This window comes from Squalius cephalus, assembly GCF_949319135.1.
Source record: "Squalius cephalus genome assembly, chromosome: 23".
NCBI lineage: Eukaryota > Metazoa > Chordata > Actinopteri > Cypriniformes > Leuciscidae > Squalius > Squalius cephalus.
Window position 1 is genome coordinate 27,161,570 of NC_137144.1, and position 27,765 is coordinate 27,189,334.

The 27,765-nt window shown below is 39.8% G+C and overlaps 2 protein-coding genes across 2 annotated transcripts; both read left to right on the plus strand.

Annotated features, from left to right (window-relative positions):
• Nucleotides 1-52: 52 nt before the first annotated feature.
• On the plus strand, nt 53-18,378 carry cln6b (CLN6 transmembrane ER protein b). Its single transcript, XM_079858968.1, has 7 exons — nt 53-437; nt 2,650-2,764; nt 4,164-4,262; nt 13,273-13,461; nt 14,946-15,001; nt 15,583-15,705; nt 17,008-18,378. The coding sequence occupies exons 1-7, from the start codon at nt 391-393 to the stop codon at nt 17,291-17,293; spliced, it is 915 nt and encodes a 304-aa protein (XP_079715094.1). The 5' UTR covers nt 53-390; the 3' UTR covers nt 17,294-18,378.
• calml4b (calmodulin-like 4b) lies at nt 18,306-27,765 on the plus strand. Its single transcript, XM_079858974.1, has 5 exons — nt 18,306-18,378; nt 18,470-18,500; nt 19,998-20,138; nt 24,535-24,723; nt 27,226-27,765. The coding sequence occupies exons 1-5, from the start codon at nt 18,376-18,378 to the stop codon at nt 27,342-27,344; spliced, it is 483 nt and encodes a 160-aa protein (XP_079715100.1). The 5' UTR covers nt 18,306-18,375; the 3' UTR covers nt 27,345-27,765.

Here is a 27,765-nt window from a genome sequence, read left to right on the forward strand (position 1 = left end):
GGATTAAAGGTTTATCTCAACCACACCAAAATGCACTGAAAACCTAATCTTTACGGGATTTTGTTTTGAGCAGACAAGCTCGACATATTCATGAGCCAAACTAGTTGTTATTAATGTTTTATTTTACCTTATGAATAAACATTTATTTGAATAAATGGTCAGAAGTCATACTGTACATCGTCAGCTCAGAGGGATTGAGTTGAATCTTCTCGAGTTACAGCGACACCTGTGATGAGTGTCTTTACAAGCGAGGACAGATCAGAGATCAACCAGAATGACTGCTTTCTTTTGTTCTACCCCTGCCCGATGAGGTCAAAGGTCATTCAAATGGATCATCTGGCTCCAGTGTGGGTGAGAAGCAAGAAATCTTCATGGTGAAAGCCAGCCATCATGCGCAGGAGGCAGAACTGTGCGATGCAAGCTGCCTTCCTGACCAGGTTTGAGACTTTTATTTTGCCTTTTTTATACTACTTATGAAGTACAAAGTTTTATTTCTGACACTTGTAAATAGTTCAGTGGTTTTATAATGCATTGAAAAGTGACTATGAGTATGTGACGTTTGCAGACAATTCTGTTTCTAAAATAAATATCTAATAGTTTAATATTAAATATTAATATTTAATAAAAATATTTAATAATTTTATATATATAGCCTATTTAAAAAAAATGAGTACATTTAAAAAAAAAAAACATGTGCTTGGATTGGGTTGAATCCACCTTAGATTCTCATTCAGAAGCCGAAAGCTCTTTGATGCCTCCTAAACCCCCTGCAGCCGGAGATATTGGGTTGGGATTTGAGGGAAACAAATCGGATGAGATTAAAATATGTTTCCCACGGCGACTCCATCCTCTTCTTCATCTGAAAAGTCTGTCCCAAACCATCATCCTGACACTTCACTTGCACTTATAATGATGGTAAGGTCAGGAATTAGTGATTTGAACAAACCTCAGTGATAAATATATTCAACTGGAACGGTTTCTTTGGAAAATGTACAAATCTGGTTTATTACTGCATTGCACACTTTGAATGTAATCGTCAATATTTGTTGTGCATTTTTGTATATATTGCATTGATTTTTTTATGATATTAATATTTTTTTTCATACGACTTTCATACTTTATCTACTAAAAATATCGAAAATGTTCATGTTTTGACAATATTTAAATATACTTTAGATTTTCACCGTAAATAAGCATACCAATAATTCACATTTGCTTGCAAAGAAAAGACATTTTTACAGTATTTTATTGTACAATTGCTTATATTGTCTTGTTAAATGTAATATTCAGTTTTTCCACACTTTTTTAAGGTGAGTTATTATACACTTAACAGTTTTTACTGCACTATTAATTTTTCCTTTAACATAATTCACTTTTTTTTACACTGCATATATTTGTTTCAAAAGTATTTTAATTAAAGTGCAAATTTGTTACATTGTTATGCAGGTTTGAGCAGGAACTGAGACTGGGATATATATATATATATATATATATATATATATATGCATATTCATACTTTTTACTCTATACTTTATTTACTAAGACAATTTTTAATGAAAATGCATGTTTGACTTGTTAAATATAATTAAGTTTTTTCTCTATAAATTAGAAAGATTTTTTGTTTGCAAAGAAAAGACATTTTCACAGTATTTTATTTGTACAATTGCACGTATTGTTTTGTTAAATGTAACCGTCTCACTTCCATTTCCAAGTTTTGCACTCACGTTTCCTTCTGAAAATGTACAAATCTAGTGTATATTTATTGCAATGCACACTTTAAATGTGATCTTCAGTGTTAGTTTAGTCTTTTTGTTAATATTACAGTTGCATTAGCATCCTATGTCAACCATTGCAATAAAACTGATTTGTGCTCCAGCATCTGGTCCGTGGAGCAAAGTCAGCATGAAAGTCAAACGACGCGACAACAAAAATTACATAACAAAAAAGTGACATAAGTGACATAACCAGAGTGAGCCAGATGGACTGAAATAAATGAAACATATATGCCAGATGCTGAACACACAGCAGGACCTGACATCCTTTATCAGAGAGATATTCCTAATGCATCGCCATCCAGCAGACTTTAATGATCTCAGACACACACAGTCACACCAAAAACTATTCAGACACCAGATGTAATTTTTGATATATTTTACTAGTGTGTGCAGGACACTATAGTCCATTTATGTAAATGAGGATCGCAAAATAAAGTAAACTGTGACATATTACACCCAATAATTCTTCATACAGTGTCTACCAGTGACATTTGGGGCCATAAATGATCCAGACACTTTGAGCTGATCATGTTTTGCTGAAGTGTTTTCTCTTTAATTGCTAATGCTCTTTTTACACACAGACTGAACAAAATGAAGCATTGCTTGGTCACTGGTTGAGCTAAACTGGTATTATCTAATTGTGTTAAATTTAACAGCTGACAGATATTCAACATAATTCATGAGTGAGACAGTCTAACAGACGGACGGACAAAACCAGTCAAATATCAACTGAGTTCTGCTCATATTTTATTACCGTTTTATAAACTATAGCGAATAAACTGTGATAATGTGAGAAATGTTGAAGGTGTCTGAATAAAGTTTGGTTTGACTGCATATCAATTTATATTTGTCTTTTGATGCCACACATGCTTAGACCCGGGTCGAGGGAGACGGACGCCTGTCTGAGGAAAGCCCAGTTTCACATGGACCTCTGGTGCTGCTTCACCATCCAGAACTGGCTCCTGGACTTTGGGAGACCTGTAGTCATGGTAACAAAACAACACAAGAATAAGGCATCGCATCATGTTCAGAGCTTTTACATTTAGAAAAATACATAAAAAAAAAAAAAACGTCTCGGCACGAAAATCACAAATATAGACAAAATCTCACATGTTATGCTTAAAGGGGTCATATAATGCCATTTTTGTACAAGCTAATATGATTCTTTAGGGTCTAAATGAAAAGTTTGTAATACACTTTAATTAAAAATTCTCATTAGTATTGTAAGAAAACACTAATTTTACCTGCTCAAAACCAGCTCTGTTTTCAGCACGCCGTTTCAGTGCATGTGTCTTTAAATGATAATGAGCTTTGCTCACCCCGCCCCTCTGTTCTGTGGGGCGTTTTGACACAACACACGTGGAGTGTTGCCTTGACAACAGTTGAGGGTATATTTTGGAGAAAGAATGGCAGCGGGAGTCTCTGAGGACACCATAACGCATTGTTCATTATTTAAACGTGGATTATGAATTATATTGAGAACGTCGTACATAGGAAACATGCCGTAATGAACCCTGAGTGTATTCATCGTGAAGCGTGCAGCAAGCGATTTGCAAAGATTAATATAAAGGTTAATAAAACGTTACACTCACTTCTTCTTCTGGAGGTGCAGCAGGAACACGAATAGTTGGTACCGATCCTTTTTTCAGGAGCAGCTTCAGCAAAACCAGCTTTACTGACCCTCGTTTGTAAAGCAGTCTGGTGTGTGAAATGATTCGCGCAAACATGAAAGCATTGACGTTGATCGTGGGGAATATTCCCTTCGAAAACAAACTCAGCCACTGCGTCTTCAGTGGTTCGGATTCAGGAACATCAACATGATGCTGTGTTCGTTATTACACCCAAGAACAGAACACCACAATCGCAGACGCCATTCTGCTCATACACAGTGCTCCAGCGTATCAACAATGACGCGCGGACTATGATGATTGACAGCTCGCTCACGAGCGAGGGCGGGTCTGTGTTGAAATGCTGCTGTCAATCAACAATCGTGGGAGGGGCGTCCGACCGTGTGACGTCACGAATGGTCGAACGGCTTGATTTGAGACGGGGGAAAACATATAAGAAGATTAAAAAAAAAACACTGGATGGATTTTTATCATTTTATGATGGTTGTGTACAGGCACTGCCAACACACATTTCAGTACAATCAACTTGTAAAAGTGCATGTACCATTATATGACCCCTTTAAACATTTAGCTGGCACTTTTAATTTATTTTTTATTTTTAAAGAGGCAATAACAGGAGAAGTGCTAGCCATACAAAGTCTCAAACATTGTGCAGAATAGTGTATAATATAATGTTTATTTTTCATACTTTTTGTAAGCAAGATTATGATTTTTGCAGTGCAATTGCACCTGTATTCTTGTAAGGCTTTTTTTCCTCTAGATCTTTTGTCCTTTGGAGTGGTTCCCTTTAAACAGACCCAGTGCTGGTGACTATTTCCACATGCTGTACAACATCACTACACCATTCCTGCTGCTCAAGGTGAGTTTATTGAGCAGGTCACTAATTGATTGACACATTTTTGCTAAGCCCCACCCATTCTATAAGCCCCGCTCCTTCGAAGACTGGCCTGAGGTGCATTGCACCAGAGCCCGTCTACGGAGAGCCTGGCCACTCCCTATTAAGTCCTATTGTACCGAATTTTGGTTGTAGTTCCACCAGAGCTCCACTGGGGGCGATCACCCATGAGTGCAAAATGGAGCTAGACGGCTAAATTTGTCCGTTTCACCCGATTGCCGTTGAGAAATCTGAGATTTGATTGTAGGTTTTGCAAGTTCAACATGGGTTATAGGTCGAAAGTTGAATGAACGAGTACTTCTGTCCTTTCGATTTCTTACAGGTTGAGTTGTTGTTGCCCATAACACGCTAGCATTCTGCTAATGAACGCTGATTGGTCAGTGAAGGACTGATTACGACCAGAGATACCGCTTGATGGCATCGTGTGTGTGTGTGTGTGTGTGTGTGTGTGTGTGTGTGTGTGTATTTTCGGCGTGGTCTTTTAAAACAACAAAACAGAAACTCTTCTAGCACATGTGTTTGCCTGTGTCAGCTGTGTCGTGTGTTTGCCTGTGTCAGCTGTGTCGTGTGTTTACCTGTGTCAGCTGTGTCATGTGTTTGCCTGTGTCAGCTGTGTCGTGTGTTTACCTGTGTCAGCTGTGTTGTGTTGTGTGTTTACCTGTGTCAGCTGTGTTGTGTTTACCTGTGTCAGCTGTGTCGTGTGTTTACCTGTGTCAGCTGTGTTGTGTGTTTACCTGTGTCAGCTGTGTTGTGTGTTTACCTGTGTCAGCTGTGTTGTGTGTTTACCTGTGTCAGCTGTGTTGTGTGTTTCCCTGTGTCAGCTGTGTCATGTGTTTGCCTGTGTCAGCTGTGTCGTGTGTTTACCTGTGTCAGCTGTGTTGTGTTGTGTGTTTACCTGTGTCAGCTGTGTTGTGTTTACCTGTGTCAGCTGTGTCGTGTGTTTACCTGTGTCAGCTGTGTCATGTGTTTGCCTGTGTCAGCTGTGTCGTGTGTTTACCTGTGTCAGCTGTGTTGTGTTGTGTGTTTACCTGTGTCAGCTGTGTTGTGTGTTTGCCTGTGTCAGCTGTGTTGTGTTTACCTGTGTCAGCTGTGTCGTGTGTTTACCTGTGTCAGCTGTGTTGTGTGTTTACCTGTGTCAGCTGTGTTGTGTGTTTACCTGTGTCAGCTGTGTCGTGTGTTTACCTGTGTCAGCTGTGTTGTGTGTTTCCCTGTGTCAGCTGTGTCATGTGTTTGCCTGTGTCAGCTGTGTCGTGTGTTTACCTGTGTCAGCTGTGTCATGTGTTTGCCTGTGTCAGCTGTGTCGTGTGTTTACCTGTGTCAGCTGTGTTGTGTTGTGTGTTTACCTGTGTCAGCTGTGTTGTGTTTACCTGTGTCAGCTGTGTCGTGTGTTTACCTGTGTCAGCTGTGTTGTGTGTTTACCTGTGTCAGCTGTGTTGTGTGTTTACCTGTGTCAGCTGTGTTGTGTTGTGTGTTTACCTGTGTCAGCTGTGTCGTGTGTTTCCCTGTGTCAGCTGTGTTGTGTGTTTACCTGTGTCAGCTGTGTTGTGTGTTTACCTGTGTCAGCTGTGTTGTGTGTTTACCTGTGTCAGCTGTGTTGTGTGTTTCCCTGTGTCAGCTGTGTTGTGTGTTTGCCTGTGTCAGCTGTGTTATGTGTTTACCTGTGTCAACTGTGTCGTGTGTTTACCTGTGTCAGCTGTGTTGTGTGTTTACCTGTGTCAGCTGTGTTGTGTGTTTCCCTGTGTCAGCTGTGTTGTGTGTTTGCCTGTGTCAGCTGTGTTGTGTGTTTACCTGTGTCAGCTGTGTCGTGTGTTTACCTGTGTCAGCTGTGTTGTGTGTTTCCCTGTGTCAGCTGTGTTGTGTGTTTACCTGTGTCAGCTGTGTCGTGTGTTTCCCTGTGTCAGCTGTGTTGTGTGTTTGCCTGTGTCAGCTGTGTTGTGTGTTTCCCTGTGTCAGCTGTGTTGTGTGTTTGCCTGTGTCAGCTGTGTCGTGTGTTTCCCTGTGTCAGCTGTGTTGTGTGTTTACCTGTGTCGGCTGTGTTGTGTGTTTCCCTGTGTCAGCTGTGTTGTGTGTTTGCCTATGTCAGCTGTGTTGTGTGTTTGCCTGTGTCAGCTGTGTTGTGTGTTTACCTGTGTCAGCTGTGTCGTGTGTTTCCCTGTGTCAGCTGTGTCGTGTGTTTACCTGTGTCAGCTGTGTTGTGTGTTTACCTGTGTCGGCTGTGTTGTGTGTTTCCCTGTGTCAGCTGTGTTGTGTGTTTGCCTATGTCAGCTGTGTTGTGTGTTTGCCTGTGTCAGCTGTGTTGTGTGTTTACCTGTGTCAGCTGTGTTGTGTGTTTCCCTGTGTCAGCTGTGTTGTGTGTTTACCTGTGTCAGCTGTGTCGTGTGTTTCCCTGTGTCAGCTGTGTTGTGTGTTTACCTGTGTCGGCTGTGTTGTGTGTTTCCCTGTGTCAGCTGTGTTGTGTGTTTGCCTATGTCAGCTGTGTTGTGTGTTTGCCTGTGTCAGCTGTGTTGTGTGTTTACCTGTGTCAGCTGTGTTGTGTGTTTCCCTGTGTCAGCTGTGTTGTGTGTTTACCTGTGTCAGCTGTGTCGTGTGTTTCCCTGTGTCAGCTGTGTTGTGTGTTTGCCTGTGTCAGCTGTGTTGTGTGTTTGCCTGTGTCAGCTGTGTTGTGTGTTTACCTGTGTCAGCTGTGTTGTGTGTTTACCTGTGTCAACTGTGTCGTGTGTTTACCTGTGTCAGCTGTGTCGTGTGTTTCCCTGTGTCAGCTGTGTCGTGTGTTTACCTGTGTCGGCTGTGTTGTGTGTTTCCCTGTGTCAGCTGTGTTGTGTGTTTGCCTATGTCAGCTGTGTTGTGTGTTTGCCTGTGTCAGCTGTGTTGTGTGTTTACCTGTGTCAGCTGTGTTGTGTGTTTCCCTGTGTCAGCTGTGTTGTGTGTTTACCTGTGTCAGCTGTGTCGTGTGTTTCCCTGTGTCAGCTGTGTCGTGTGTTTACCTGTGTCAGCTGTGTTGTGTCGTGTGTTTACCTGTGTCAGCTGTGTCGTGTGTTTACCTGTGTCAGCTGTGTTGTGTGTTTCCCTGTGTCAGCTGTGTCATGTGTTTGCCTGTGTCAGCTGTGTCGTGTGTTTACCTGTGTCAGCTGTGTTGTGTTGTGTGTTTACCTGTGTCAGCTGTGTTGTGTTTACCTGTGTCAGCTGTGTCGTGTGTTTACCTGTGTCAGCTGTGTTGTGTGTTTACCTGTGTCAGCTGTGTTGTGTTGTGTGTTTACCTGTGTCAGCTGTGTCGTGTGTTTCCCTGTGTCAGCTGTGTTGTGTGTTTACCTGTGTCAGCTGTGTTGTGTGTTTACCTGTGTCAGCTGTGTTGTGTGTTTCCCTGTGTCAGCTGTGTTGTGTGTTTGCCTGTGTCAGCTGTGTTGTGTGTTTACCTGTGTCAACTGTGTCGTGTGTTTACCTGTGTCAGCTGTGTTGTGTGTTTACCTGTGTCAGCTGTGTTGTGTGTTTCCCTGTGTCAGCTGTGTTGTGTGTTTGCCTGTGTCAGCTGTGTTGTGTGTTTACCTGTGTCAGCTGTGTCGTGTGTTTACCTGTGTCAGCTGTGTTGTGTGTTTCCCTGTGTCAGCTGTGTTGTGTGTTTACCTGTGTCAGCTGTGTCGTGTGTTTCCCTGTGTCAGCTGTGTTGTGTGTTTGCCTGTGTCAGCTGTGTTGTGTGTTTCCCTGTGTCAGCTGTGTTGTGTGTTTGCCTGTGTCAGCTGTGTCGTGTGTTTCCCTGTGTCAGCTGTGTTGTGTGTTTACCTGTGTCGGCTGTGTTGTGTGTTTCCCTGTGTCAGCTGTGTTGTGTGTTTGCCTATGTCAGCTGTGTTGTGTGTTTGCCTGTGTCAGCTGTGTTGTGTGTTTACCTGTGTCAGCTGTGTCGTGTGTTTCCCTGTGTCAGCTGTGTTGTGTGTTTACCTGTGTCGGCTGTGTTGTGTGTTTCCCTGTGTCAGCTGTGTTGTGTGTTTGCCTATGTCAGCTGTGTTGTGTGTTTGCCTGTGTCAGCTGTGTTGTGTGTTTACCTGTGTCAGCTGTGTTGTGTGTTTCCCTGTGTCAGCTGTGTTGTGTGTTTACCTGTGTCAGCTGTGTCGTGTGTTTCCCTGTGTCAGCTGTGTTGTGTGTTTGCCTGTGTCGGCTGTGTTGTGTGTTTCCCTGTGTCAGCTGTGTTGTGTGTTTGCCTATGTCAGCTGTGTTGTGTGTTTGCCTGTGTCAGCTGTGTTGTGTGTTTACCTGTGTCAGCTGTGTTGTGTGTTTCCCTGTGTCAGCTGTGTTGTGTGTTTACCTGTGTCAGCTGTGTCGTGTGTTTCCCTGTGTCAGCTGTGTTGTGTGTTTGCCTGTGTCAGCTGTGTTGTGTGTTTGCCTGTGTCAGCTGTGTTGTGTGTTTACCTGTGTCAGCTGTGTTGTGTGTTTACCTGTGTCAACTGTGTCTTGTGTTTACCTGTGTCAGCTGTGTCGTGTGTTTCCCTGTGTCAGCTGTGTTGTGTGTTTACCTGTGTCGGCTGTGTTGTGTGTTTCCCTGTGTCAGCTGTGTTGTGTGTTTGCCTATGTCAGCTGTGTTGTGTGTTTGCCTGTGTCAGCTGTGTTGTGTGTTTACCTGTGTCAGCTGTGTTGTGTGTTTCCCTGTGTCAGCTGTGTTGTGTGTTTACCTGTGTCAGCTGTGTCGTGTGTTTCCCTGTGTCAGCTGTGTTGTGTGTTTGCCTGTGTCAGCTGTGTTGTGTGTTTACCTGTGTCAGCTGTGTCGTGTGTTTACCTGTGTCAACTGTGTTGTGTGTTTACCTGTGTCAGCTGTGTTGTGTGTTTACCTGTGTCAGCTGTGTTGTGTGTTTACCTGTGTCAGCTGTGTCGTGTGTTTCCCTGTGTCAGCTGTGTTGTGTGTTTACCTGTGTCAGCTGTGTCGTGTGTTTCCCTGTGTCAGCTGTGTTGTGTGTTTGCCTGTGTCAGCTGTGTTGTGTGTTTACCTGTGTCAGCTGTGTTGTGTGTTTACCTGTGTCAGCTGTGTTGTGTTTCCCTGTGTCAGCTGTGTTGTGTGTTTACCTGTGTCAGCTGTGTCGTGTGTTTACCTGTGTCAACTGTGTCGTGTGTTTACCTGTGTCAGCTGTGTCGTGTGTTTACCTGTGTCAGCTGTGTCGTGTGTTTCCCTGTGTCAGCTGTGTCGTGTGTTTCCCTGTGTCAGCTGTGTTGTGTGTTTCCCTGTGTCAGCTGTGTTGTGTGTTTGCCTGTGTCAGCTGTGTTGTGTGTTTGCCTGTGTCAGCTGTGTCGTGTGTTTACCTGTGTCAGCTGTGTCGTGTGTTTGCCTGTGTCAGCTGTGTTGTGTGTTTCCCTGTGTCAGCTGTGTTGTGTGTTTCCCTGTGTCAGCTGTGTCGTGTGTTTCCCTGTGTCAGCTGTGTCGTGTGTTTCCCTGTGTCAGCTGTGTTGTGTGTTTCCCTGTGTCAGCTGTGTTGTGTGTTTGCCGTGTCGTGTGTTTGCCTGTGTCGGCTGTGTTGTGTGTTTACCTGTGTCAGCTGTGTTGTGTGTTTCCCTGTGTCAGCTGTGTTGTGTGTTTCCCTGTGTCAGCTGTGTCGTGTGTTTCCCTGTGTCAGCTGTGTTGTGTGTTTCCCTGTGTCAGCTGTGTTGTGTGTTTCCCTGTGTCAGCTGTGTTGTGTGTTTGCCTGTGTCAGCTGTGTTGTGTGTTTCCCTGTGCCAGCTGTGTTGTGTGCTTGCCTGTGTCAGCTGTGTTGTGTGTTTCCCTGTGTCAGCTGTGTCGTGTGTTTCCCTGTGTCAGCTGTGTTGTGTGTTTCCCTGTGTCAGCTGTGTCGTGTGTTTCCCTGTGTCAGCTGTGTTGTGTGTTTCCCTGTGTCAGCTGTGTCGTGTGTTTCCCTGTGTCAGCTGTGTCGTGTGTTTCCCTGTGTCAGCTGTGTTGTGTGTTTGCCTGTGTCAGCTGTGTTGTGTGTTTGCCTGTGTCAGCTGTGTTGTGTGTTTCCCTGTGTCAGCTGTGTTGTGTGTTTCCCTGTGTCAGCTGTGTCGTGTGTTTCCCTGTGTCAGCTGTGTTGTGTGTTTCCCTGTGTCAGCTGTGTTGTGTGTTTGCCTGTGTCAGCTGTGTTGTGTGTTTACCTGTGTCAGCTGTGTTGTGTGTTTACCTGTGTCAGCTGTGTCGTGTGTTTACCTGTGTCAGCTGTGTTGTGTGTTTCCCTGTGTCAGCTGTGTTGTGTAGTTCCCTGTGTCAGCTGTGTTGTGTTTACCTGTGTCAGCTGTGTCGTGTCTTTACCTGTGTCGGCTGTGTCGTGTGTTTCCCTGTGTCAGCTGTGTTGTGTGTTTCCCTGTGTCAGCTGTGTCGTGTGTTTCCCTGTGTCAGCTGTGTTGTGTGTTTCCCTGTGTCAGCTGTGTTGTGTGTTTCCCTGTGTCAGCTGTGTCGTGTGTTTACCTGTGTCAGCTGTGTTGTGTGTTTCCCTGTGTCAGCTGTGTTGTGTGTTTGCCTGTGTCGGCTGTGTTGTGTGTTTCCCTGTGCCAGCTGTGTTGTGTGTTTACCTGTGTCAGCTGTGTTGTGTGTTTACCTGTGTCAGCTGTGTTGTGTGTTTACCTGTGTCAGCTGTGTTGTCGACGCCTCGAGAGAAAAGAAAATGCAGAGCGTGAAAGCACCAAAGTGACTGAAGGATTGCCGTAAAGCAGTATCTCTGGTCGTACGATGTGTGTGACGTCATTGACACTTTAAAAGACTTTTTAAAGCAAATAAGTGACTCTAAAAAATCTAACACACAGCAATGTGTAATTTCTTTGCATCTCCTTTCGAATACAACATTCAAATTACTAGACAAAAAATGATATCCTGAGAAAAGTGGATTTTGAGGGGTATAGCGCCATAGACCTCCATTCATTCTGCACTCGTCCTGTGAGCGCCCTCATGTGGAGCCAGAGTGGAACTGCACTCGTCCTGTGAGCGCCCTCGTGTGGAGCCAGAGTGGAACTGCACTCGTCCTGTGAGCGCCCTCGTGTGGAGCCAGAGTGGAACTGCACTCGTCCTGTGAGCGCCCTCATGTGGAGCCAGAGTGGAACTGCACTCGTCCTGTGAGCGCCCTCGTGTGGAGCCAGAGTGGAACTGCACTCGTCCTGTGAGCGCCCTCGTGTGGAGCCAGAGTGGAACTGCACTCGTCCTGTGAGCGCCCTCGTGTGGAGCCAGAGTGGAACTGCACTCGTCCTGTGAGCGCCCTCATGTGGAGCCAGAGTGGAACTGCAGCAGTTCAGAAGCCGGAAGTTTACTGAGAGTGGAAGCTCTCCCCTTATTAGACATTCTCTGGTTGCACTTCCAGGATGGATGGCTCTTGTTTTTGGCACTTTGTCAGTGTCGCATATCTCAGTGTGACGCTTGCACAAAGCGCAAACATTTTATTACAGCTCACAGAGAAAAAGGGGCTCAGAAGTACATGATGTTTCTGACCTGATATTTATGACCTGAGAAGCTACATGACTTATGATGTGTCATCCCAAACCTGTTGAGAATAAACAACGCTGACCTTTACAATCTGTCTGACACTTCCTCCGTCTTCTTGTGCGGAGTGATCTCTCTGTGTCCAGTACACATGATTGATGACACGCATTGCATTGCATGCATCAAGAAATCTGTTATATAATATGATTAAACTGTTCTCAGGTCAGTGTTGAAGAGATCACTGTTTCCTAACGCATTTTTGGTTTCCAGTACAAAATATCGAAACAATCTTAAATCAAAATACTTGAGAAGCAAAACTAAGTTTTTTTTTTTTTTTTTTATGTATCAAAATGAAGTGAGTTTTTGCTTAAAACAAGAACAAATATCTAGCTTTGGGGATAGAAAAATAAACTTATTTCAAAAGGAAAACAAAATTATTTTTCCAACCCTATTGGCAGATATTAGTTCTTGTTTTCAGCTTCATTTAGATCCATTTTCAGATTTAAAGTCCCCCTGTAGTCAATAATTGTATCCCTTAAAAATCATCTTGATCATCAAAATTAAATATTTAAATGTTTTTCCTAAAAAAAAATATTCATGGCTTAAAATATCTTGAATGTAACTCAACACCCTTGCCTCATTTAGTATGCGCGTTTCTATGAATATGCAAATGAGCCCCGCCTCCACTCACTCACTCAGCTCAGAGATCCACTGGTTGACGATCACACGTTGATCTGATTGGTTACAAGGTAGTTTGTGACGTCAGAAACACCAGCGATTTCAAAGCGTGTTTTTGAGACTGTCTTTGGTTCACTGCAGTTTTAAGGAGGAAATACTCAGCAATGTTGTCGACTTATGAATTTACACATGGTTTGTCTTAAAGCATATTAAAAACACCACATAGACACATAAACAACATTAAAAGCTGGATTTACACCACAGAGGGACTTTAATATCTTCAGTCATTTTGCTTCTCCAGTAGATGTATCTTGATTTAAGTATGTTTAGATATTTGTACTGGAAAACAAGGCAGAAACACTCGAGGAAGAGCATCATTTTTGCAGTGATGCTGTTGCCGGGCAGTTTTGAGTTTATGTTCATGATCGTCTGCTATTTTTCAGTGAAATAGAATGCAATAGCTTTGTCACATGACCTCACTTGTTTAGTTCAGCGAGTTGCATACAACATATTTAGCTATTTTGAATTTGAGTCACTTTTTGGGAATTTGAGTTAAATGTTGTAATTTTTGTCATAAATAGATCACAGCTGTACTTCATCACTCTAGAACTGAGAAGTCAAGTCAAGTGGGATCTTGTTTATATTATTGCAATGAACTCTTTGAATGTGATCTTCAGTATTAGTTTTGCCTTCTTCTTGATATTTCAGTCTGAAGTGGCATTAACATCCTACATCCATTAATATATATATTCATACTTTATTACTAAAACTATTTGAGTGAAAATGCATGTTTGACTTGTTAAATATAATTTGGTGCACTGCATTTTGGTATATAATATCATTTTGGCATATAATATCTCATGCAACGCTCTGTTCCAGCTCATAGAGCGAAGCCCAAAGACTTTGCCTCGCTCCGCCGTTTACCTGTGTATCATCACGTTTGTGATGGGCTCGAGCGCACACCTGGTGGGAGACTCCATTAACCATCGGCTTCTGCTCAGCGGATACCAGCTACACCTGAGCGTCAGAGAAAACCCCATCATGAAGAACCTCAGACCACAAACCCTGGTAGAACGGCCCAGGAAAACTCAGAATCAGTTTCAAGAGCTTTCAAGACTCTAACAGTTTGTATGGCAGTTGTTCAGCATATGTGGATTTAGTGATTAAAGTCCCCCTGTGGTGAAAATCCAGCTTTTAATGTTGTTTATGTGTCTATGTGGTGTTTTTAATATGCTTTAAGACAAACCATGTGTAAATTCATAAGTCGACAGCATTGCTGAGTATTTTCTCCTTTAAACTGCAGTGAACTAGCCTGACAAGCCAGACCCACATCAAGACGTCGGGTCTGGGAACACACCATTGGCACGGCTCAATCCGAGCGGCGGGAGACAGGGAATTCACGCAGAGCCGTCATTATGTTAAGCCCCGCCCACCGACTCTATACACGATGTGATTGGCCTGACTAGAGTTTGGTTTTTCCAGCTCGCAAGTCAACTGAGAGTTGCTAGACGACCCTGGCTGCAAATTACATTTGCATGCGTCTAGATTTCTAGGCTAGCAGTGAACCAAAGTCAGTCTCAAAAACACGCTTTGAAATCGCTGGTGTTTCTGACGTCACAAACTACCTTGTAACCAATCAGATCAACGTGTGATCGTCAACCAGTGGATCTCTGAGCTGAGCGAGTGAGTGGAGGCGGGGCTCATTTGCAAATTCATAGAACCGTGCATACTAAATGAGGCAAGGGTGTCGAGTTACATTCAAGATATTTTAAGAAATTTATTTCAAGGAAAAAACATTTAAATATGTCATTTTGGTGATTAAAGATGAGTTTTAAGGGATACAATTATGATTTGAATAGCTTAAAGGGATAGTTCACCCAAAAATGAAAATTCTGTCAGTAATTACTCACCCTCATGTTGTTCCAACCCCGTAAGACCTTCGTTCATCTTCAGAACACAAATTAAGATATTTTTGATGAAATCTGAGAGCTGGCTCACTCCTCCATAGGCTTCTAAGGGACTGAAACTTGCTGGCCCAGAAAATGTATTAAAGACATCGTTAATATAGTCCAAGTGACTCCAGTGGCTCAATCTTAAGTTTATAAAGCGACGAGAATACTTTTTGTGCGCAAAAACAAACAAAAATAACGACTTTATTCCACTTTTCATTTCCTTCTCTCTGGGCCTCGGGTCTTTTCACGTAGTGTTTAAGCGTAGCGCGTCTGTGTTGCACGTCACCACGTATCACACATGACCAGCGTCGGCCAATAGTGAGCCTACGTGGTGACGTGCAACACAGACGCGCTACGCTTAAACACTACGTGAAAAGACCCGAGGCCCAGAGAGAAGGAAATGAAAAGTGGAATAAAGTCGTTATTTTTGTTTGTTTTTGCGCACAAAAAGTATTCTCGTCGCTTTATAAACTTAAGATTGAGCCTCTGGAGTCACTTGGAAAATTACAATAGATTTATTCTAACCATTGTGTTACTGAGTTTTGTGCTGGTCAAACAACAACAGGTTTGCATCTACTTTTTTTCTCTGTTTTCTGACAGATTGACTCGTTTGAGTTGCTACAGTATTATGATGAAAGTCTGGGTCATTGCATGTGGTAAGCTGGAAAATATTCTGCACACATTCAGCCATGATTTACTTCATACTAATTAACCTAATTAATCAAAAAATCATTATTCAGTAGAAACATCCTTTCCCTCATGAGGGGTTTAAAGCAGAAATGTGCCATTTAAAAATTTATTAAACTACTAAAATTTCATCTATAACCAAGATAACAAAATGTTCTAAGAACTTTTAGCTAACGTTCCCATTAAGTTATGAAAACGTTATTTCTGAATGTTCTCTGAACATTTGAACATCATCCAGGTTTTCTCTGTTATACAAAACGTTAAGGAAACATTGTATCATTCTGCAAATATTATTGGAATGTTACTTTTGATTGTTCTCTGAACATTCCGAAACAAGTAGCAACATTTTTAAAAAAACACATTAAAGGAACATTAAAATGTTTCAGAAAAAACATTGCATGAACAATGTATATATAGTGTTTTTGTGCTAATGTTTTGAGAGCATTATTAAAGACCAGTTACTGGAAGAACGTTTGCTCATAACGTTGAGAGAACCTTGCAACAACGTTCCCTGTTGTCTAAAAATCACTTTTATCTTTTTTTTTTACAGGAGTGTTCCTCTGTTTCTCATCCTGTTCCTGTATTTCACTGGCTGTTTCACTATTGTCAAATCAGAGAAGAAGATGCCCGTCTCCGCTTGGCTTCTGCTGGGTCCTAGTGGCCTTTACTACTGGTCCGTTTCTCCCTGTAACACTAGTGTAGTTCACCCAAAAATGTCATTATCTACTCGCCCTCATGTTGTTCCAAACCTGAATGAGTTTCTTCTGTTGAACAAAATAGACGATTTTTTAAAGAACCGGACAGTTGACGGCACCCACTGACGTCCATAGGATTAAAAAAAACTATAGGGAAGTCGATGGGTGCCGTCAACTGTCCGGTTACCAACATTCTTAGTATATAATTAATGCATAATTTGTCATGCCTATAAAGCTCATTTGCATTGAAATGAATTAATGTGTTGGGAAAAGTTCATTTTGATCAGCTGCCACTCTAAAAAATGCTGGGTTGTTTTAACCCAATTTTGGGTCAAATATGGACAAACCCTAGCCTGGGAAAACCCAGACAAACTTCCGGCAAATTTAGATTTGCTCTGCAAGTAGTCTGGCAAAGAGCCCATTCAAGCCCATTTCTAATCCGTCCAAATCGAGGCACCAATCAGAAACGTTGAGGTGGGATTTACACGATGACGATCGCTCTGATTGGTTTTAGGTCTATCCAGTTGCGCCCAGAGGCATTTGAGCGACGTCCGTTCAACTTTTAAATGCATTATTATATTCAAATTGCAAACACATGAGGACAGTCTCCATGAAAGACCCACTGGCAGATGAACGTGCTACTACATTTCTCTCCGAAACGGTAGGAAATTAAATTAGATGTAATAGAGGATTTTAACTGTGACAAGATGATTGACAGGGCAGTTTACGTGACAGGATGCACGCGACAGATCCGTCCGATAAAGATGACGAAGTAGTATGTCCCAAAGCTTGCTACACATTCAAAAGTAAATACCTTTTCTTCACAAAAAGAGTACATACTTTTATGGCGTAGTGTAACTTAGGCGTAACATATGGCTTTACACGATGACGATCGCTCTGATTGGTTTTAGGTCTATCCAATTGCGCCCAGAGGCATTTGAGCGACGTCCGTTGGTGACGCCCCTTTGGAAATGAGTTATTAATGAAGCTTTGCCAGACCATAACTCAGTTACTACTGAGAATAGTCTGGTTTTAACCAGGCTAGACAACCCCAGCCGTTGGGTTACATTTTTAAATTGTATTTTATTAATCCAACATTTGGCTTTGTCCATATTTGACCCAAATTTGGGTTAAAGCAACCCAGCATTTTTTAGAGTGTGAGATTAATAAATGCTTTAGAAGTGTGTAAAGTGTTACTAACACTTCTTCCCCCAAGTGAGTTTTTTAATGCATGCTTTTTGTTGACTTGAAACTAAAATGAATTGCTGTTTACTCCTCAGGTATCTTGTGACGGAAGGACAAATTTTCATCCCCTTCATCTTCACCTTTTTTGCCATGACGGCGACAGTCATGCACCAGAAGCGTAAAGGTTTTCTGCCTGACAGTAACGGACTGTTCCTGCTCTACAGTTTCTCAATATCACTCGTGTTAGTGACTGTCTGGGTCGCCTGTCTGTGGAAGGACGTGGTGTTACGGAAGAAGTACCCAGGAGTCATGTATATACCTGAGCCGTGGGCCTTTTACACACTTCACCTGAGAGACAAACACATGACGCTCGCAGACTGAACACACAGATCACTGCAACCATAAACTCTTCATTAATGTCACGTTGCACCTTTAAAAGGTGACATGCAAAGACATGCAATATCTATTCTAGTCTAAATTTTCAAGATACACTATTTTTCAAAAGTTTTTTTTTTTTTTTTTATAAATTACTTGTATTCAGCAAGGACGCATTAAACCGATCAGAAGTGACAGAAGAAGACTTTTATAATGTTATACAAAAGATTTCTATTTCAGATAAATGCTGTTCTTTTGAACTTTCTATTCATCAAAGAATCTTTGAAGGAAAAAAAATCAGACCAGCTGTTTTTGTTCATGTCATTTATAAACATTTTATTCCTGAAAACATTATGAAAGCATTTTCTGTCTGTTGACAGTATTTTCTGATTTATAGAGCGAGAGAGGTCCAAAATAAATGTCTACAAAAAAAAAAAAGGCTTTATCCATGTGTTCTGATAATGTATGCAAATTAGCGCGTATTTAATTATAGGCCTGCAATGCCTCATTTGCATATATGTATGACATTTCAGAAGACTTTTAATACAAAATAATACATTTGGGAAGTGACACTGGTTCATTTTCCCTCCTATACATCTGTGTTGTCCTGGCTTAAATATTATTTTGGTAAATAATGAATAGGCCTAATGTATCAAGAGATTTTTTTATATAGCCTACGATGTGGACTAATAGGGTAGCATTTATGGACGTATCCTCTACTTAAATAGGGACAGTACGCCTATATTAATAATTCAACGTTGTACATTTTCACTGTATATTTTAAATATTAAATATTCAGTGTTGTTTAAAATCACAGCTGTTGACTTGACTGTCACGTGATACTCGTTTACTTCCTCAGCGCTGGTTAGTCTTATTATTGTTGGAGTCCTATCCTAACGTGACTGAACGGGATAATATACATTGGATTTGAAATTTTTAAACGATTCTATGTTTTAGCAAACATATGTTTTCGATAAACATAGTAACATCATCATAACTGATGAGATTTGAATGCGGCTCGTCTTTATGCGATCGAGCGCCGCCTACAGGAATACAAGTTCCTCACATTAGTAGAGCTGCACATCGACATGGTTAGTTTAGCATCTGTTCTTTGCGTATTATTTCCATGTAAAAAAAGTTTACGTTTAAAGTATAATTGACTTCTTCTGTCATTAATTCCAGGCGAAATTCCTCAGTCAAGATCAAATCAACGGTAAGTAGACCGAGGCTAAAGATTGTCTCTCTCAAGACTAGGCTACAAATCTTTTCTTACAGGCACTGTTTGATTACTAATCTGATTAGTCAGATAAATTCGGTTTTATATTTTTAACACAAGCTAAAAATATATGTTAATATAGAAATATAGCCACTTTTACACTAACACTTTATAACAGCTTTCATTAACACATTATAAAACGCTTTTGATACTGTACAGTACTAACAACAACATAAATCTTTACCATGACTTTTTATCAATTTAACACATCCTTGCTGAATAAAAGTATTCATTAGTTTATTTTTAAAAGAAAGAAAGAAATTACTCACCCCAAACTTTTAAACGGGAGTGTATAATATTACAAAAATATTTCTATTTTAAATGAATGCTTGGTCTTTTTTTAAAAAACAAACAAAAAAAAACTTTTTATTCATCAACAAAAAATAAATAAAAATAAAAATCCTGAAATAAGTATCACAGCTCTTAAAGAAATATTAAAGAAGCACAACTTTCCAACAATGATAACAAATCAGCATTTAGAGTGATTTCTGAAGGATCATGTGACACTGAAGACTGGAGTAATGATGCTGAAAATTCAGCTTTGATCACAGGAATAAATTATATTTTAACATATAGTCAAATAGAAAGCCATTATTTTACATTGTAATAATATTTCACAATATTTCAGTATTTTTTTTATCAAATAAATGCAGGCTTAATGAGCAGAAAAGACTTTCAAAACATTAAGAATAGTAATGTTTCCAAACTTTTGACTGGTACTGTATATATATATATATATATATATATATATATATATATATATATATATATATATATATATATATATATATATATAACATCTGCTAAACATTATGTAAATGTTTATTGCAGTAATAATGGGAATTTTATTATAAAGCATTGCTTTGATGAGAAAGCTATTCAACAGATTTTATTCTTCCATTATTCTTTTATTCTTCTTTATTCCACTGGAGACAAAGTGGCATTTGTTGTGTTCATTTCACTTCAGCGGAGCGATTACTGCTGCACAAGCACAGTGTAGATCCTCTGATGCGTAAACTGAGAGAGACAACTGAACATGGGACTCAATAAAATATGAGGATAAAAGCAAGAACATAACCGACTGATAATGCATGATTTACACCGTAAACACAAAGATATAAACAGCAAAGAAATCTTCAGGGCTCCTGTCTGGCTTTGATTCATTCGTCCACCTGCGGATGTTGATAATGCTGTAATCTTGATTCCCTCTTAAACAGGTTGTCTCAGTTCATGCCAGAACAAATCCTTCATTTGGGATTAGAGAGATTCTTTGCCCAACTGTGTCCAATCCTTATAAAACATAAACTTTCATATCTGTCTTTTGGATACATCTTCTAAGTTAACTTGGTTCAGGGGTGTTTGGTTCTCTGAGGTTGTGTTTTAAATGTTTGCATACACTTCTGTGTATATTAATATGTTTTTGTCTTCATTCAGAGTACAAAGAGTGTTTTTCGCTGTACGACCAGAAGCGCATTGGTAAAATGAAGACGCAGGATCTGCTGACGGTCATGAGGTCTCTGGGCCGATGTCCGACCCTGCCAGAGCTCGACAGACACTTACTGGCACATAACATCGGTATAGTATCTACAGTCAGGGGCGTAGCACAAGATCCCAGGCCCTATGCATAGGCAGTCCTGATGGGCCCCCATGTTCCTCAACCATCCCCCATTTCACCCCCAACCACACATTTCAAACCTCCTTTCCCAACACTCTCTAGCCTACTTTACTGTGGTTACTAAGTTTAAGCCAAATGATATTACAATATTTTTTTGTATAAATAACACCTGTAAGACTGAAAATACTGGTTGGGGTCTGAGACAAAGAGTCCTGCTAGCTAATTAAAGGAGAACTCCGGTCAATTTTAACATTGAGCTCATTTTTTTGTACATTTGAAGTGCTGTCAATACAGAGAACAACGACAAAAATCGGTGTTGCCTACACCATGTTATCCTCTTTTTCAAATTTGCACCCTGTTGACCTCAATGGGGCCATAGTAATCGATTGTCGAGTTCACGCGCATTGGTTTAGTACCTATGATCATGCGCGTGAACTCGACAATCGATTACTATGGACTTCAACCGAAAACAGGATGTAAATACAGGTATGAGCGCTGGCTAAATAAATATCATTTTTATCCATATCTTGCACATCTACTGCAGTCAGATTCACTCGTGTTCACTCTGAAGGAATCACTCACATGACCTGTGCACTTGTAATGACACATCAAGGATGTTAAGAGGCTAAAAGCAGGTTTAAAACTTGCCCCATTGAAGTCAACAGGGTGCAAATTTTAAAAAGAGGATAACACGGTGTAGGCAACACCGATTTTTGTAGTTGTTCTCTGTACTGACAGCACTCCAAATGTACAAAAAAATGAGCTCAATGTTAAAATTGACCGGAGTTCTCCTTTAACATTCAGCCTCCCCATACAGGAAGTGAGGTTCACTTCCTCTCTGAAACAACTAAGAACAAGAACATGGTTTAATGTGAATGTTTATCATTGACTGTTATGTTTTTTGTGTCATTTGAAATGTCTCAAAGTGAGTGGTACAGATATCTCATATCCAGATATATAAAATAAAAGGAAATAAGGTTTATAGAAGTTTAGAGAAAACTGGTCCAGATAATGCCACCCCCCTTTTGTTGAATAAGAAGCCATTTTGAGGGTGGTCTCCCCCATCCCCCATGTCACCTGGTCAAGGGGATAAAGGAAGGTGTGCTCCGGCTCTCTGGTCTCTTCTTTGCTGGACACGAATGGAATAGGGTCTCTCTCTCTCTCTCTCTCTCTCTCTCTCTCTCTCTCTCTCTCTCTCTCTCTCTCTCTCTCTCTCTCTCTCTCTCTCTCAGGTACAAGCTGGGTAAGATTCTTTGGTGTAACCAATGTAAATCCATGTTCCAGATATTTGAATTGATTGTGGAATTGATCTTGGATATCTGAAATATTAAATTGTTACATGTGATTATTCTAACTGATTTTGACATTGTTCATTTAATGGTTAAAAAGGAATAGTCAAACATTCGCTCACTTTTAGTGAGGCACAGATATTATTAAAACCTTTCATTTATGGAGTCAGATGAAATTACGAGAGAATACATGATTAATGTATTGCATTTAACCAACCAATACTTTGCATGAGAAAAGGACAGTAACACGTGATATCTTCCCCGTGTATTGGCGAACCGGCAATTGGACCAATATAGCGGGCCTTACACACCCAACGTAGGATATAAAATTGCTAATTATTGCTAATTTTAGATATTATATATTTAAAATGAAACATGTTTCAAATTAGGCTATTATAATGGTGTGTTGTATGCAAACAGCATTGTTAGTGTACAGTTTAGCCTTTACCTCAGATTACGTATAACCAAATTATCATCTGAAAGTGTATGTTGTGCTCCTTGTCTCAGTTCATTTTGAGCACTAACGATCAAGGAGATATTCAAGGAGTTTAGCACTATAGATTTCGTGTTAGTTTGTGCTACCTTTCTTTGAAAAGAAGTCAGTTACCAATTGTTCCCCCTCATTTTGTTTTCTTTCCTTCTCCTGTCTTTCCTTTCTTTTTTTGGTGGCCTTTGGCTTTCTTAAAGAAAGGCGCTCCATTTGCGCTCCTCCAGATGCTCAACTAACTAACATAAACAAAATGCGTGCAGATGGACTAAACCATTTGGCACATTAGCAAGGGGTGGGACCAGGAGACCTTAAATGTGGTGTTTAGTGTCTTGTTGTGTCGTTTGATGTTTGTGTAATGCTGTTGAAAAGTTGAGTCTGTAAAGCACTTTGGTCAACTCGTGTTGTTTTTAAATGTGCTTTAGAAATAAATTATTGATTATTGATTGATTGATTAAATAGTCTTTACTTTTTTGTATACAAAATGTAGTCAGTCAATCAACCAAGTTATTCTGCCAATACACTAACTTTACATTTCATCTGACATTCATTATGAAATTTAATTAGGAAATGAAAATATCCAGGTAAAATAAAAAATATTCCAGACTTTTCAAGGGCCCTCTCTCCCCTTGGGGCGCTGGTAATCAGTGCTGGTTTGACCCCCAGTCTGACGCCCCTGTCTACAGTCAAACCAAAATTTATTCAGACACCTTCAACATTTCTCACATTATCACAGAACTCAGTTGATATTTGACTGGTTTTGTCCGTCCTTCTGTTAGACTGTCTCACACATGAATTATGTTCAATATCTGTCAGCTGTTAAATTTAACTACACAATTAGATAATACCAGTTTAGCTCAACCAGTGACCAAGCAATGCTTCATTTTGTTCAGTCTGTGTGTAAGAAGAGCATTAGCAATTAAAGACAAAACACTTCAGCAAAACATGATCAGCTGAAAAATATACAAAATTACATATACAAAAATAATAATAAAAAATAATATACAAAATTACAATAATTTTTGGTTTGACTGTGTGTCTGCTGGTCTGTTGGGTTGCAAGCTACAAAATAATGATTGTTTCCAAATGGGGTTCCTAAAACTCCTCCCCTTCTGCTCCTTACCTGTCAATCAAACAGATAGTCCCGCCCCAAACTCGCTCTAGAGAGCGCAACTTTTTCAGTGTAAAATAGTCCTCGTGAAAGAGTTATAATCGATAAAACTAAACAAGCCGGCTACAAGCATGAGGGAAAGAACTACAATCCCATGAAGCATTGTGAATCACTTAATCAATAAAAGACTGATGGATAAATATAAACGATTGATTTAAAGATATTATGTACAGTACAGGTCAAAAGTTTGGACACATTACTATTTTTAATGTTTTTGAAAGAAGTTTTTTCTGCTCATCAAGCCTGCATTTATTTGATCAAAAATACAGAAAAAAAATGTAATATTGTGATATATTATTACAATTTAAAATAATTATACTTTAAATTATCATTTATTTCTGTGATGCAAAGCTGAATTTTCAGGATCATTACTCCAGTCCTTTAGAAATCATTCTAACATGATGATTCATTAACAAAGTTGGAAACAGTTCTGCTGCTTAATATTTTTTCATAACCTGTGATACTTTTTTAGGATACTTTGATGAATAAAAAGTAAAAAAAATAAAAAAAATAAAAAAGAAGCAAATGTTTTAACATTTGAACTGGATGGATGCTAAAGAGGATTTGTGGCATGATTTGTTTGCTGGAGACTGTTTTGTGGAATCATGGGTAATGTAGTTTTTCTCTGCTGTTAAACACGATTATTTAAAACTGAGGCCTGAATGACCAGAAACACCAGCGATCTCAAAGCGTGTTTTTGAGACTGTCTTTGGTTCACTGCAGTTTTAAGGAGAAAATACTCAGCAATGCTGTCGACTTATGAATTTACACATGCTTTGTCTTAAAGCATATTAAAAACATCACATAGACACATAAACAACATTAAAAGCTGGATTTTCACCACAGGAGGATCTTTAAGTTAAAAATCAGTGGAGAAAATGAATGAGATTTTATTGTTTGAGTCAAGGTTGCTCATTGAAAATGATCACTGACGACTCTGAACATTAAACCGAGAGACTGGAAGTATTTCAACGTCCAAACAAATGACTCACGCCAGTGTTAGGTTATCAGATAGATGTCCTCCTAAACGTCCAATCCCCAGGTAAAGTCAACAGCGTAAACTTTGCTTACTAAGTAAAATAAACTGGAAATCAGTAGGAGTACGTGTATGAAACTCAACAATAACAGTCTCAGACTTCAGGGCCCAGTACATCCAGATAAGGACAGTGAACAGGGAAAGATGGTTTATAGAGTCACACAGACGAAAAGCAGCACATCCAGAGTGATTTTTACTGGAAAGGAGAGACATATGAACTGACATCACATGATGAAATGCTTGACAAATGTGTTGAAATGTACTAAATATAAACCTGGCGGAATGAATTTGACTCTCAAAGCCTGTCAGACGTGATCAAGCGGCTTCCGCATCCGAAGCTTTTTGGCAAAGTGTTTGACTCTGTCTGTCCTAGATAAGAGCGGCGAGTTGGACTTCTCCACGTTTCTCAGCGTGATGCACGCGCAGATCCGGCGGGAAAACCCTCGGGATGAGATCCTGCGGGCCGTGAGGCTGATGGACACGGAGAAGCGAGGCTTCATCACGGCGTCGGAGCTCAGGGTCAGACTGACGGGCTTTGGAGAACAACTCACAGATCAAGAAGGTATGATACGTTCTAGTCCCACACTGTAAACTGTGACCAGTTGACTTAACTTAAAAAAAAAAGTGAACTTCAACTTAATTTTGCAAAAATAAACTTCACACGTAATTGAAAATATTAAGTTATGTGGACTTGTCAGCTTGACTTAAAGCTGCAGTCCGCAGTTTTTCCTCTTTGTCGCCATCTCTGTTCGAAATCTGCCATTGCAGTTATTCGCGGAATTATCAACTTTACGTGGGTTGTGCCTCGGCACGGCACAGCTCGGATGAATCCAGTGTTTTGAGGAGAATGTTCGGCTGTCAATCACCGCGCCGGTGTGGATACTGGCATTCGCAATCACAGATTCTACTTTTTGGAAGTTTGACCAACATAAGAATTTTCACCGGAAAATGTCGTCTGAACACGTAAGTAACATCCACTTTTGTTCTGACCAACTAAAGGGAAAAAAGCATTGCAGTAAATTGCGCCGATTAAATCTAACAATCGCTTATCATATCACGTCAAACCGTGCAAATTATACGTTGTTCTCAAATTGTTAATGTTAACAACATCAGCATTGCATGACTACATTTAATGCCCTTCCGATATTTGTCCTTGTTTTCGCATGGGCCGGTTTCAGTCTCCTTTTTTCTCCGAAGTCCGAAGTCTTTCGTGTTTTACAGTGGGTGAATCTCCTGGTGATTGTCGTTTGAACCTTTCTGGATCCTCCATCAAATTGATAAGTTTAATAATATCAAGTGCTGTGAGAAAAGGCTGTAAATCTCCACCTCCAGCATCCTCACGTGCAACATAGCCGACTAGCCGAGACTCTTCTTTATGTGTACAGATGTGACGTAATGACACAAAGACATGCTCTAATTTCCCGCGGAAATCCACCAGTACCACTGGAGTTAAAAACATTATTACAAGCTTACCATTTTGAATCGAGCTACGGCAAGCAGAGAGTTTTGAACACCGGCTGGTTATGTACTTGCTCACAAATTTATTTTATTCATTTTTAACCCAAAAAAGCTACAGACTGCAGCTTTAACTTAATTATGTCAAGTTGACAAGTCCACATAACTTAATATTTTCAATTACGCATAAAGTTTATTTTTGCAAAGTTAAGTTGAAGTTCACTTTTTTTAAGTTAAGTCAACTGAAGGGAAGGTAGTATTTACGATTTGGTAAGTCGTGTGTGTCCTTCCTTCAGGTCATTTTGACCTGAAACTCTTTTTTTTTTTTTAATTGAGTGTTCATTAGAGGGGTGCAAGACCCTAGGACTTTTGTCGCACTTGAACCACGAATACACACACAAAAATGAATGGATTCGAGGAGTTTTGTGGTTTTAAAATTTTAAAAAGTAACAACGGGTCAATTTGACCCCCTTAGGAATGAAAGGAATTTGAGGAATGTTTCAGTATACATGGAAAAAAATCAAAAAATGCTCAAAATTCAAACTAAAAATGCTAAAACTTTACCAAAAAAATGATATATAATGACTTTAGGACCCAGCGGAACAGCTCATTTGCTCCATATAGAGCTATAAGGACATCTAGAGTCATGAAATATCATGTTATATTATTATTTTTCCTCAAGAGGTCTGCAAAAACACCCAATGTAAGATATTTTGTGCCGAATTGAAAGGTTTATGCATGAAATTGTGAGTTATTTTGAATTTAAGTTGAAAGAATGTGTGCAATGTGCTTAAATTACTATTTATTTATTTATTGATCAAATCTAGTTATTTAAAGTTAAATAAAATAAAAAATAACAAAAAAAATTGCATTAAAAATAGAAAACATTTTCAAAATGAAATCAAATAATCTTTATGGACAAACAAAATAAAATAAATGAAGTATAATTTCAGGGCTTCGGGTCATTTTGACCCGCGAGGGAAAGATGTGTTACAAAACGCAAGGGAAGGATGAGGGTTAAGTCACTTAAGGCATTATCAAATTAAATATTCTAATTTGCATACAATTACAGAAGAGAAATCTGAACATTTGATAAAGGCAGGTTCAAAAATCATGTTTTAATTTTGTCTAAGTTATTAAGAGTTAAAGGTTTTTTTAGAGGAGATTTTGGATTTCTTTTTTCACTCCAAAAATCAGGGAATAAAAAACAACATGTTTTTAGGAAGAACGTGTTCTTTAAATTAAGAGAATGATAAATAAACAAGCCTCTCCCACATTTTTTTGAGAATATGGCTTTTAAAGATATGTATGTGTAATGGAAATAAATAAATGTGTATTTTAGATGTGTGTTTTTCCACTAATTTGAAGAAAAAAAAAATACTATTTTGGAAGCAATAGCCCAAAATCTCTAAAATGAAAAACAAAACAAGTAGGAAACATGTTGCAAATTCTGACTTTTCATGTCAAATGCAACGCTGAATATTGAAAACATCTTCAGTCCAGAAACAATCCAGAACATATCAGCATAGAAATGACTTCTTTCACTCAGCTTAGCTAATTACTCATTATGTTAACTCGGTGAAATATAATCAAGATGTTTATGTCCCAGTTGAAGAGCTGCTGAGTGAAGCTGGCGTGGCGTTTGATGGACAGATCCACTACGAGGACTTCGCCAAGATGGTGACGTTTCTGACGGTCGATGCCGAACACACTTCAGACCAGCAATAAATCAGCCTCTAAATCTTCCTAAAACAGCAAAAAATGAAATGACTTCACGACCCTGACCATATTTAACTGATAAACCCCCTGCCAAACCCATGCAATCATTAACTAACGGTGGGATTGTTGTGAAAGTGACCAGATGTGTCTGTCTATGTGACTTTTTAAGTTATTTTCTGACTTTCCAGAAACTTCAGTACAGGTTAAGATTGCAGATTATTAGTGATTATTAGAGTATTGTGTTTGAGATTGTGATCATAGTGCCCTCTTGTGTTTATAGAGACTATTTTACACTGGCTGTGATGTATCACATTTCACACAACAGAAATCATTTTTAATTTTTGTCTCAAGCTTCTGGTTGAAAAAAATAAATGTGTCTCTCTCTCTCTCTGTTAAAACAGTTTATTATAACCTATAAAAAGCAAGAACT